The sequence below is a fragment of the Tachyglossus aculeatus genome, chromosome 1, assembly GCF_015852505.1.
Source record: "Tachyglossus aculeatus isolate mTacAcu1 chromosome 1, mTacAcu1.pri, whole genome shotgun sequence".
NCBI lineage: Eukaryota > Metazoa > Chordata > Mammalia > Monotremata > Tachyglossidae > Tachyglossus > Tachyglossus aculeatus.
In genome coordinates this window covers 66216194-66229635 of record NC_052066.1, presented here as the reverse complement: position 1 = coordinate 66229635, position 13442 = coordinate 66216194, and the positions used below count along the sequence as shown (strand labels likewise).

Here is a 13442-nt window from a genome sequence, read left to right as displayed (position 1 = left end):
TGAGCTCTTATTTCCTCTTCTCCCACTTTCTCCTGCATCCTGCTTGCACTTGAAATTGCACTCTTTATTCACCCCACCCTCAGCCCCACAGCACTTAATGTGCATAGCTAAAATTTAATTTCATTCATTCAGTCATATTTACTGAGCGCTGAGCACTGTACTAAGCGCTTGGAAAGTACAATTCGGCAACAAATAGAAATAATCCCTGCCCATACCGGGCTCATTCTCCCTGTAAACCATGAGTTTGTGTGGGCAGGGAATGTGTCTGTTATACTGTACTCTTACAAGCACTTACCCAAAGTAAGTGCTCAATAAATATGACGGATAGATTGGCACAAGTTCTTTTAGAAGATGAGAAGGCAGAGGTAGATAGAGGATGTAGATTTTGCGATTAAGTGGAAGATCTGCTTTTGAGAGATGGACAAGAAGGGTGAGTGGATCTAAGGGTGGAAGGGAGTTGGGGAGGTGAGGGGAAGACTTTTAAAGAGCTCAAGTCTGATGGTTTCACTCTCTCTACCGTACCACTCCCACAAATTTCAAGCAAGTTCAGGTTCTGTACACAGCAGGATGTGAGGATTGCTTCCTCTCATCATAATGAACAAAGGCTAACCACCATCACCTCAAAAGTTTTATTTTTAATGCTTGAGCATGAAAAAAAATTACAACGGAAACATACAGTTGATGATAGACAAAATAGCTCCAACTTCCCAATCAATCTCTGAAGTTTCTCTTAAAGGCTCAACTGGATTCCAAAGGCCATTTCGAATATTTCTCCAAGTCATTTTGCTTGAAAGGAAAAATCACCTCTGCTGCTCCAAGGTAAGGCCTGCCACTCTTCAGTGACTAGAAGAACAGCGATCTGGTTTATGGTCTGCCCCATATCATGAGATTTGCCTGCACCGATACTAAAACTAAGCTTAAAGGTGCCTTATTTATTTATTACTTTTTACTGCTTAGGTGGATTTGTTTTCTGCTGCCTCTCTACTATTACTTCCATTCCCAGAGCTCTCAGGGCTACTTTTCCAAGAAGCACTTGGCTTACCTGTAGTAATAAACTCCCCTCCCATAGATCTGAAAATGTATTTTACGAAACGATCCAGAATCTTCAGAAACTTCTAGCTGACTAGTTTCCCCCTCGACACATATAGGATTCTCAGGACATTTTAAAGCTTTTAATTACTGGATTCACCACATAAAAATCTTGCAGAAGGAACGGTCACGCTTCTTGATTCAACTTGCTTTGTATTTCTGTTTCAAACCATTGTTTTTTTCTAAGATGCAACTCACGCTGTGAGGCAGCCTGCCAGCTTCACCAGCTAGAGATGCAACTGAAAGAGCGGGATTACGTGAAGTTACAGTTTACTGGCCTGCCACCCCACCAAGCTCTTCCACTGGTGCAGGGGAGGGTTTCCCTGGGCGGCCAGCTTTTTCAGAAGGCGGCTAGGCTCTAGCTGGGGGATATCGGGATTGCTTCTGTAGTACTTCTGCAATTTTTCCAGGATGGTGGGCAGGCCAACCGTAGAAGCATAAAACATGGGGCCCCCCGTGTGCTTTGGCCACCCGAAGCCATTGACGTAAATGCAGTCGATGTGTTCCGGGCCGGCCGCTATTCCTTCTCCTAAGATGCGGAAGCCTTCGTTGATGAGGGCATACAGGCAGCGCTCCAAGATCTCGTCCCGGCTGACGGGGCGGGTTTCGATGCGGTGCGCTTTCCGGTAGTCGGACAAGAATTTCGAAAGCCACGGATCTGGCTTGGGAATCCTGCCCATGGGTCTGTCGTACTGGTACCAGCCTTTGCCGGTCTTCTGACCGAACCTCCCCTGTTCGCACAGCGCATCGGCGATCGGGCAGTACCTTTTCCCGTCCCGTTGCCGAGCCGGGGTCCCCGGAGCCAGGGTGGGCCCAGTCAGGCCCTGGCCCTGCCGGGATTTCCAACCTACATCGAGCCCGGCCAGGTCGGACACTCTGAAGGGGCCCATCCTGAAGCCGAACTCCTCCAGGACCCGGTCTACCTCCTCCGGCTGACTGCCCTCTTCCAGCAAGAAACAGGTCTGCTGGATATACGGAAACAGCATCCGGTTCCCGACGAATCCAAAGCAGTTCCCTACCACGACCCCGACTTTCTTCATGGTTTTGGCTAGGCTCATGACGGTGGCGATAGCGGTGGGAGACGAGTGGCGGCCGGGGATGACCTCCAGCAAGGTCATGACGTGGGCCGGGGAGAAGAAGTGAGTGCCGATGACCCGGTGAGGATGCCGGGTGGAGGAAGCGATCTCGTCGATGTTTAGGGCCGACGTGTTGGTGCAGAGGAAGGCCTCTGGCTTGCAGATTGCTGACAGTTGGCTGAAAACCTGTTTCTTTAAGCCGATTTCCTCAAACACGGCCTCGATAACTAAATCCACCTCCCCCAGCTCCTCCAGGGACATAGTGAACCTGGGCTTCGGGGCGGCCCAGCTCTGGCCGCTTTCCTGCATTTTGGAAGCCTCCAGCTCCAAGAGGAAGGATATCGCTCTCCTAGCCAGTTCCAGTTGTTTCTGGTCCTGCTCCACAGCGATCACTGGGATATTGGCCCTTGCCAGAGAAACTACGATGCCTCGGCCCATTGTTCCCAAACCTGAGGACAAGAAAGGGAGACTGGTAATAATAACAGTCACGGTACTTGCTAAGCACTTACTTTGTGCCCAGCACCGTTCTAATCACTAGGGTAGATACAAAACAATCAAGTTGGACACAGTCCCTGCCCAACGTGGGGCTCACAGTCTTAATCCCCATTTTACAGAGGAGGGAACGAGGCCCAGAGAAGTGAAGTTAATTTGCCCAAGGCCACACGGCCAACACTGCTCTGCACACAGTAAGCGCTCGATATATACTACTGAATGAATGTAGCAGAGCCGGGATTTATTCATTCATTCATTCAATCGTATTTATTGAGCGCTTACTGTGTGCAGAGCACTGTACTAAGCGCTTGGGAAGTACAAGTTGGCAACACATAGAGACAGTCCCTACCCAACAGTGGGCTCACAGTCTAGAAGGGGGAGACAGAGAACAAAACAAAACATATTAACAAAATAAAATAGAATAAATATGTACAAGTAAAATAGAGTAACAAATACGTACAAACATATATACATATATACAGGTGCTGTGGGGAAGGGAAGGAGGTAAGGTGGGGGGATGGAGGGGGGAGGGGGGGGAGAGGAAGGAGGGGGCTCAGTGTGGGAAGGCCTCCTGGAGGAGGTGAGCTCTCAGTAGGGCCTTGAAGGGAGGAAGAGAGCTAGTTTGGCGGATGGGCGGAGGGAGGGCATTCCGGGCCAGGGGGAGGACGTGGGCCGGGGGTCGATGGCAGGACAGGCAAGAACGAGGCCCAGTGAGGAGATTAGCGGCAGAGGAGCGGAGGGTGCGGGCTGGGCTGGAGAAGGACAGAAGGGAGGTGAGGTAGGAGGGGGCGAGGTGATGGACAGCCTTGAAGCCCAGGGTGAGGAGTTTCCGCCTGATGCGTAGGTTGATTGGTAGCCACTGGAGATTTTTGAGGAGGGGAGTAACATGCCCAGAGCGTTTGTGAGCAAAGACAATCCGGGCAGCGGCATGCAGTATGGATGGAAGAGAGGAGAGACAGGAGGATGGGAGATCAGAGAGGAGGCTGATACAGTAATCCACACGGGATAGGATGAGAGCTTGAACGAGCAGGGTAGCGGTTTGGATGGAGAGGAAAGGGCGGATGAACCCATGTCCTCTGATTCCCACGCCCGAGCTCTTTCCACTAGGCCATGACTGGTGATACAGACTGCTCAATACCTCAATAAGAGTGACGCTGAAACATGTTAGCTGATGAAGATAGTTATGACAGAAACCTCAGACTTACCTCTTGATTAACAGTTTTCTCTGAGTGCTTACTGGATTCTCCAATCTCTGGAGTCAGCACTACATGCCTTCCCAATACAATTCAGGCACCAACTGGCAGCCCTGCATTGACTCTCAACCAACCAACTAATCAATCAATCAATCGATGATATATATTGTACGCTTACTATGTGCAGAACACTGTACTAAGTGCTTGGGAGAGTACAATACGATACAGTTGGTTCCCACTGGATGATTTCAGACAAGAGCACGTGTTTGGCACGGAAATTTCATTCTATTGCCTGATTGAGTAGATCAGTGGGGACAACAGCAGGAATACAAGAAAAATTATAATACATTGTTCATAATAGCGTATTTACGAAGTTGAGATTTTCATTGCACAATGGAGAGAACTATTAAATGAAACTTGAACAAGAGAAATGCTATGGTAGTATCTTGACCAATTCTAAATGACAACTTGGGAAAATGAAAGCACTTCCAGATGGAGGGTTTATTTTTCCCGCAGAAAACTGAGCAGAAGATGAAAATCATCACCGACGGCCCTGTTCCAGTGCTTACGTCTTGAGCTCGGATGAACATACTGTACATCAGAGGTTGTCGACCCTTTTTCAGGCAGGGAGCCGCTTTTTAAGTTCAGATCCCGTGGTTTTTCACAGCTCCGTCTCTTAGCACCCTTTCATTCCCTTCTCTACCCTCTTCTCGTCACTGACCCTAATATCCATCAAAGAAGAGGAAACAAAATAATTTTACGTTCCTTTCTGATGACTCTCAGCTGAATTTCTGATTTCTCTTTACACTCCCTTGCTGTGACTCCTAGCCCTCTTACATTGTCTCAGGATGTGGATAAAAATATGCATTGTTCTATGATAACTGCATTGTTTTACAAGCTACAGGTTGTCCCCAAATCCTCTGCTTTTCTCTCCCAAACAGAAAAGAGATGGGGAGGATCAATGACTGAATACCACCAATCATGAGTTTGTTGGGCTTGGAGAATAGCTCCTTATATTATATTGTTACACTATACTGTTCTCTCCCAAGTGTTTAGTAGAGTGCTGTGCACACAGTAAGCACTCGAGAAATACCAGTGATTGATTAATCGATGAAATGATTAATTCAATCATCATCATCATCATCAATCGCATTTATTGAGTGCTTACTATGTGCAGAGCACTGTATTAAGCGCTTGGGAAGTACAAATTGGCAACATATAGAGACAGTCCCTACCCAACAGTGGGCTCACAGTCTAAAAGGGGGAGACAGAGAACAAAACCAAACATACTAACAAAATAAAATAAATAGAATAGATATGTACAGGTAAAATAAATAAATAAATAAATAGAGTAATAAATACGTACAAACATATATACAGGTGCTGTGGGGAAGGGAAGGAGGTAAGATGGGGGGATGGAGAGGGGGACGAGGGGGAGAGGAAGGAAGGGGCTCAGTCTGGGAAGGCCTCCTGGAGGAGGTGAGCTCTCAGCAGGGCCTTGAAGGGAGGAAGAGAGCTAGCTTGGCGGAGGGGCAGAGGGAGGGCATTCCAGGCCCGGGGGATGACGTGGGCCGGGAGTCGACGGCGGGACAGGCGAGAACGAGGCACAGTGAGGAGGTTAGCAGCAGAGGAGCGGAGGGTGCGGGCTGGGCTGGAGAAGGAGAGAAGGGAGGTGAGGTAGGAGGGGGCGAGGGGATGGACAGCCTGGAAGCCCAGGGTGAGGAGTTTCTGCCTGATGCGCAGATTGATTGGTAGCCACTGGAGCTCTTACTGTGTGCAGAGCACTGTACTAAGCGCTTGGGAAGTACAAGTTGGCAACACATAGAGAATCGATGAAATGATTAATAAAATACTAGTAGAGAGGATGAGAACCTTCAGTACCCTCTAACCCTTGCACTGGGAAGTAACTGAAGCTCTCATCAAGAGCCAGAATGCTTCTAGGTAGCTGGGGAACATCCCATAACGGTTTTGCTCAATCAAACACATTTATTGAGCACTTCCCATGCGCAAAGCACTGTACTAAGCACTTGGGAGGGTACAATAAAACAGAGGTGGTCTTGTTCCTTGCCCACAAGGGCTTACAGCCTAGAAGGGGAGACAGATATTAAAATAAACTATGAATATGTACACCAAATATACCAAGCTGTGGGGCTGAGGGTGGGGTGAATAAAGGATACAAATTCAAGGGCAACGCAGAAGGGAGAGGGAGTAGGGAAAATGAGGGCTTAGCCCGGGAAAGCCTCTTGGAGAAGATGGGATTTTAACAAGGCTTTTGAGAGCCGGGGTGGGTAACAGACTTCGGTTAAGCCTTGTTTCCCCGACTTCCTCTCCCTTTGCATCGTCTAGGCGGTTGGAAGTCTAGAGAAGCAGCGTGGCTCAGTGGAAAGAGCCCGGGCTTTGGAGTCAGAAGTCATGGGTTCAAATCCCGGCTCCGCCACTTGTCAGCTGTGTGACTTTGGGCAAGTCACTTCACTTCTCTTCTCTGAGCCAAGTTACCTCACCTGGAAAATGGGGATGAAGACTGTGAGCCCCTCGTGGGACAAACTGGTCACCTTGTAACCTCCCCAGTGCTTAGAACAGTGCTTTGCACATAGGAAGCGCTTAATAAATGACATCATTATTACTATTCTTATTTGGAGCTGTACCCTGTGGGCACTCGGTATTCACTTCAGCCCCACAGATCTGTATAGATCTGTAATTTATTTATTTATATTAATGTCTGTCTCTCACTCTAATAATAATAATAATAATGATGGCATTTATTAAGCGCTTACTATGTGCAAAGCACTGCTCTAAGCGTTGGGGAGGTTACAAGGTGATCAGGTTGTCCCACCGGGGGCTCACAGTCTTAATCCCCATTTTACAGATGAGGTAACAGGCCCAGAGAAGTGAAGTGACTTGCCCAAAGTCACACAGCCGACAATTGGCGGAGCCGGGATTTGACCCCGTGACCTCTGACTCCAAAGCCCGGGCTCTTTCCACTGAGCCACGCTGCTTCTCCACTCCAGCCTGTGAGCTTGTTGTGGGCAGGGAACTTGCCAACAAACCCTTTTGCAATGTACTCTCCCAGGCATTAAGTTCAGTGCTACGCACCCAGTAAGCTCTAAGTCTTACTGGGTCTTCAATCAATCAATCAATCAATCGTATTTATTGAGCGCTTACTGTGTGCAGAGCACTGTACTAAGCGCTTGGGAAGTACAAGTTGGCAACATATAGAGACAGTCCCTACCCAACAGTGGGCTCACAGTCTGGAAGGGGGAGACAGAGAACAAAACCAAACATATTAACAAAATAAAATAAATAGAATAGATATGTACAAGTAAAATAAATAAATAAATAGAGTAATAAATATGTACAAACACATATACATATATACAGGTGCTGTGGGGAAGGCAAGGAGGCAAGACGGGGGGGATGGAGAGGGGGATGAGGGGGAAAGGAAGGAAGGGGCTCAGTGTGGGAAGGCCTCCTGGAGGAGGTGAGCTCTCAGTAGGGCTTTGAAGGGAGGAAGAGAGCTAGCTGGGCGGATGGGCAGAAGGAGGCCATTCCAGGCCTGGGGGATGACGTGGGCTGGGGGTCGATGGCGGGACAGGCGAGAGCGAGGCCCGGTGAGGAGATTAGCGGTGGCAGAGGAGCAGAGGGTGTGGGCTGGGCTGGAGAAGGAGAGAAGGGAGGGGAGGTAGGAGGGGGCGAGGGGATGGACAGCCTTGAAGCCCAGGGTGAGGAGTTTCTGCCTGATGCACAGATTGATTGGTAGCCACTGCAGATTTTTGAGGAGGGGAGTAACATGCCCAGAGCGTTTCTGGACAAAGACAATCCGGGCAGCAGCATGAAGTATGGATTGAAGTGGGGAGAGACACGAGGATGGGAGATCAGAGAGAAGGCTGATGCAGTCTTCAGTATTTACAACTGACTGAAGACGGGTAAGATGCATCCCGTGGATTGTCGAAGTATTTGACCTGTCGGTACCAGCTCGCATTAATTTAACATCTCTGTAACTTCTCCAGCTCGAGTCAGGCTACTGGTTGGAGCCAGGCACCTTAAAATGGTCCCTAAACCTCAAACTAGATAAACTCTCTACCTTCTCTGAAAAGTATTCCAATTCACGCAGGCACACACCGTCTAGGAACTGACAGCGGCGACGGGGCATTTGGTAAACTCTTTCAAAAAGCCTTCCGGCACGGCTATCCTCCTCCGTCTACCTTCAGTATTACTGGTGCCTGAATTGGAAGTAAAGTGGGCCCCATGTCCTTTACTTCAACTGACAGTTTCTCTCATTTAGCCAGCACTCAGGAAACGTTGTGACTGATGATGGTAATGAGGAGAATGACGGACTGAATTATCTTATGAACGATCACGTGACGTTCTTCTTGGAAGAGGAGTAAAGGGACTAGAGGGAAAAGGATTCTGGACTAAAAAACTACTTTTCCCAGAAGGCAAAGGGCCGTTTCCTGTTTGTAAAAAGGAACCATAAATATAACAGCCTCTTTCAGAAAGTACATTTTCCAGAAAATACATGGTTCCTTCCTATTTCTATCAGTCAGTGGTATTTATCAAGCACTTACTGTGGAGAGCGCTGTACTAAGTGTTTGAGAGCGTATAATGTAACAGACGCAGTAGAGACAATCCCTGCCCACAAGGAGCTTACAGTCTCAAGGTGGAGGAAGACGGTAACTTAAATTGATAATCTAAATTAAGAAAGGGGACATAATGAAGTGTAAGGCTAGGCAAAAGCAGCTGTAGTAAGGTTTCCCAGAAGGCCTTTCCCAGCTCTTCCTACAGCGGAGGCCTTCATCATCATCATCATCAATCGTATTTATTGAGCGCTTACTGTGTGCAGAGCACTGTACTAAGCGCTTGGGAAGTCCAAGTTGGCAACATATAGAGACAGTCCCTACCCAACAGTGGGCTCACTGTCTAAAAGGGGGAGACAGAGAACAAAACCAACCATACTAACAAAATAAAATAAACAGAATAGATCTATACAAGTAAAATAAATAAATAGAGTAACAAATGTGTACAAACATATATACATATATACAGGTGTTGTGGGGAAGGGAAGGAGGTAAGGTGGGGGGATGGAGAGGGGGACGAGGGGGAGAGGAAGGAAGGGGCTCAGTGTGGGAAGGCCTCCTGGAGCTTTCAGTAGGGCCGGGACACTGCCATAGATCTCTTGTGGTAGGGTTTGTTTATAACTGTGGTATTTGTTAAGTGCTCACTATGTGCCAGGCACTGTCCCAAGCGCTGCGGTAGATACAAGGTGATCAGGTTGTCCCACGTGGGGCTCACAGTCTTTATCCTCGTTTTCCAGATGAGGGAACCGAGTCCCAAAGAAGTGGAAGGTCACACAGCAGACAAGTGGCGGAGTCAGGATTGGAACCCGGGTCCTATGCCTCTTTCTACTAGGCCACTTGGCTCCTGTCTTTCTGCTGCTTTGTTGTTGCTGCAGCCCAGCTGTTGCTGCTGTCAACAGCTAACTCCCCTGCTGTGAGCCAAGCAGCCTTGGAATCAGGGCTAAACCCACACTGAGCCCCTCACCACAGAGAGAATTGAATTCATCGTTCATTCATTCCATCGTATTTATTGAGCGCTTATTTTGTGCACAGCGCTGGACAAAGCCCTTGGGAAGTACAAGTCGGCAACAGATAGAGACGGTCCCTACCCGACAACGGGCTCACAGTCTAGAAGTGGGAGACAGACAACGAGACAAAACAAGTAGACAGGTGCCCAAACCATCAGAATAAATAGAATTATTTCTAGACTGTGAGCCTGTTGTTGGGTAGGGACCGTCTCTGTATGTTGCCGACTTGTACTTCCCAAGCGCTTAGTCCAGTGCTCTGCACGCAGTAAGCGCTCAATAAATACGATTGAATGAATGTGCAAAGCACTGTTCTAAGCGCTGGAGCACTGTTCTCAGTGCTGGAAGTGTGGGCTGTATCCAGCCTGATACAGCCCAGCGCTTAGAACAGTGCTTGACCCATAGTAAGCACGCAACAGAAGCCATTAAAAATAAAAGAAATGGCCTTTTTTCAGACACCTTAACCACTGAAGCAGCGTGGCTCAGTGGAAAGAGCCCGGGCTTGGGAGCCAGAGGTCAGGGGTTCTAATCCCGGCTCCGCCACTGGTCAGCTGTGTGACTTTGCTCAAGTCATTTCACTTCTCTGGGCCTCAGTTCCCTCGTCTGTAAAATGGGGATGGGGACTGTGAGCCCCACGTGGGACAACCTGATCACCTGGTGTCCAACCCAGTGCTTAGAACAGTGCTTCACATATAGTAAGCGCTTAACAAATGCCATCTATTACTCTATTTATTTATTTCATTTGTATATATTTATTCTATTTATTTTATTTTGTTAATATGGTTTGTTTTGTTGTCTGTCTCCCCCTTCTAGACAGTGAGCCCGCTGTTGGGTAGGGACCGTCTCTGTGTGTTGCCAGCTTGTACTTCCCAAGTGCTTAGTACAGTGCTCTGCACACAGTAAGTGCTCAATAAATACAATTGATTGATTGATTGATTGAATGAATTATAGCTACATGCACATCATTAATAAAATAGAGTAATAAATGTGTACAGATATATACAGGTGCTGTGGGGAGGGGAAGGAGGTAGGGCGGGGGGGGATGGGGAGGGGGAGAGGAAGGAGGGGGCTCAGTGTGGGAAGGCCTCTCGGAGGAGGTGAGCTCTCAGTAGGGCTTTGAAGGGAGGAAGAGAACTAGCTTGGCGGATGCGCGGAGGGAGCAGGGCATTCCAGGCCAGGGGGAGGACGGGGGCCGGGGGTCGACGGCGGGACAGGTGAGAACGAGGCCTGGTGAGGAGGTTTGCAGTGGCAGAGGAGATGGGAGAAGCTTGGGCTAGGCAAACAAGGGCCTGGAAGTGAGCCCACTGTTGGGTAGGGACCGTCTCTATATGTTGCCAATTTGTACTTCCCAAGCGCTTAGTACAGTGCTCTGCACACAGTAAGCGCTCAATAAATACGATTGAATGAATGAATGAATGGAAGTCAGGAAACCTGGGTTTTCGATCCAGCTCTGCCACTGGCTTGCTGTGTGACCTTAGGCAAGTCACTTCCCCTTTTTCCTCTGCTCCTCCTCCCCTCCCCATCGCCCTACCCCCTTCCCCTCCCCGCAGCACTTGCGTATAATTGTACATATTTATTACTACATTATGCGTAAATATCTATAATTCTATTTATCTATTTCGTATCTATTTTGAAGGTATTGACACCTGTCTAATCGTTTTGTTGTCTGTCTCCCCCTTCTAGGCTGTGAGCCCGTTGTTGGGTAGGGACTGTATCTGTTGGAGAATTGTACTTTCCACACTCTTAGTACAGTGCTCTGCACACAGTAAGCGCTCAATAAATACGACTGACTGAATGAATGAATCAATGAATTAACCTCTCTGGGCCTCTGTTTCCTCCTCTGGAAAAGGGGGCAAATACCTGGTCTCCCTGTCTGTTAAATTGTGAGCTTTATGTGGGACAGGAACTGCACTTAGGACAATGCTGTGGCACATGGAAAGCATTTAATCAATTATTGAACACTTTACAGTATGCGTACAGCAATCTACTATTTGGGGGAGTACAATTCAACAGTGTTGATAGACACATTTCTGCCTTCAAAGAGCTGCCAATCTATGAATTTTCCCTTTCCTGTTCATTCCATTCCTCCTCTTTAAAAAAACGGTATTTGTTAAGTTCTTACTTTCTGCCAGGCACTATACTAAGTGGTGGGGTAGAGATAATAATAATAATAATAATGATGGCATTTATTAAGCGCTTACTATGTGCAAAGCACTGTTCTAAATGCTGGGGAGGTTGTCCCACGGGGTGCTCACAGTCTTCATCCCCATTTTACAGATGAGGTCACTGAGGCCCAGAGAAGTGAAGTGACTTGCCCGAAGTCACACAGCTGACAAGTGGCGGAGCCGGCATTTGAACCCATGACCTCTGACTCCAAAGCCCGGGCTCTTTCCACTGAGCCACGCTGCTGATGAGCTCATCAGGTTGGACACAGTCCATGTGCCATACGGGGCTCACAGTCTTGATCCCCATTTTACAGATGAGGGAACTGAGGCCCAGAGAAGTGAAGTGGCTTGCCCAAGGTCATGCAGCAGACAAGTGACAGAGCCAGGATTAGAGCCCAGTCTCTTGGTCTGTCAACTATTCATTCATTCAATCGTATTTACTGAGCACCTACTGTGTGGAGAGCACTGTACTAAGCGCTTGGGAAGTACAAATCGGCAACATACTGTCCCTATCCAACAACAGGCTCAAAGGTCACGATGCTCCTCTCTGATTAAACTGCTGCTTGCAAATATTACATAAGTTTGCAATAGAAACTGGAATGCTCAGTGCTTCTACAAAACAAATCCTTTAAAGGTATCAGAAGTTGTTAACCCCTTTGTTTCTCTGGATATAAATGATAATAATAATAATAATAATAATAATGACATTTATTAAGCGCTTACTATGTGCAAAGCACTGTTCTAAGTGCTGGGGAGGATACAAGATAATCAGGTTGTCCCATGGGGAGCTTCACAGTCTTAATCCCCATTTTACAGTTGAGGTAACTGAGGCACGCAGAAGTTAAGTGACTTGCCCAAAGTCACACAACTGACAATTGAAGGAGCCGGAATTTGAACCCATGACCTCTGACTCCAAAGCCCGGGCTCTTTCCACTGAGCCACGCTGTTTCTGTAAATGATGGTATTTGTTAAGTGCTTACTATGTGCAAAGCACTGTTCTAAGCACTGGGGAGGATACAAGGTGATCAGGTTGTCCCAAGAGGGGCCCACAGTCTTAATCCCCATATTACAGATGAGGTGACTGAGGCTCAGAGAAGTGAAGTGACTTGCCCAAAGTCACACAGCTGATGTGGCGGAGCCGGGATTTGAACCCATGACCTCTGACTCCCAAGCCCAGGCTCTTTCCACTGAGCCACGCTGCTTCTCTATTACTTGTACATATTTACTATTCTATTTATTTTGTCAATGATGTGCATACAGCTATAATTACACCTGTCTAACATGTTTTGTTTAGTTGTCCGTCTCCCCCTTCTAGACTGTGAGCTCATTGTCGGGTAGGGACCATCTCTATATGTTGCCAACTTGTACTTCCCAAGCACTTAGTACAGTGCTCTGCACACAGTAAGCGCTCAATAAATACAATTGATTGATTGATTGAATATGTTTGGGCAGGGTAGGAATTCAAATACTCACTGGAGACACAGATACAGGATTACCAGTTTCCAACCGAGAGTAACAGAACTTGGAGAATGAGCAGGAACTCAAACTTCAAGCTGGCAACTTTCATTTTTAAAGAGAATTCAAAAGGTGAATGAAACCTGCCTCTGAGGACAGCTGGTCCAAATGTGTCTCCTGCTCTTTGGCTTTGGTTCTCTAGGGTTTCATTTCCAGGCAAAGTCTGCTCCCCCGCTGTTGGGTAGGGACCGTCTCTATATGTTGCCAACTTGTACTTCCCAAGCGCTTAGTCCAGGGCTCTGCACACAGTAAGCGCTCAATAAATACCATGCCAACCTCGTTCACTTCAAGTTTATCCTCTCCTGCCTTAACTCAGCCCTCTCCTCTGCCAGAC

The 13442-nt window shown here is 47.7% G+C and overlaps 1 protein-coding gene across 1 annotated transcript in view; it reads right to left on the bottom strand.

The window, feature by feature from the left end:
- Window positions 1–610: 610 nt before the first annotated feature.
- Window positions 611–13442, bottom strand: part of EHHADH (enoyl-CoA hydratase and 3-hydroxyacyl CoA dehydrogenase) — a 41879-nt gene continuing 29047 nt past the window's right edge. The window contains exon 7 of the mRNA XM_038744454.1: window positions 611–2614. Within this exon, the coding sequence (XP_038600382.1) occupies window positions 1353–2614 (1262 nt within the window). The 3' untranslated portion in view covers window positions 611–1352. The remainder of the gene's footprint in view (window positions 2615–13442) is intronic.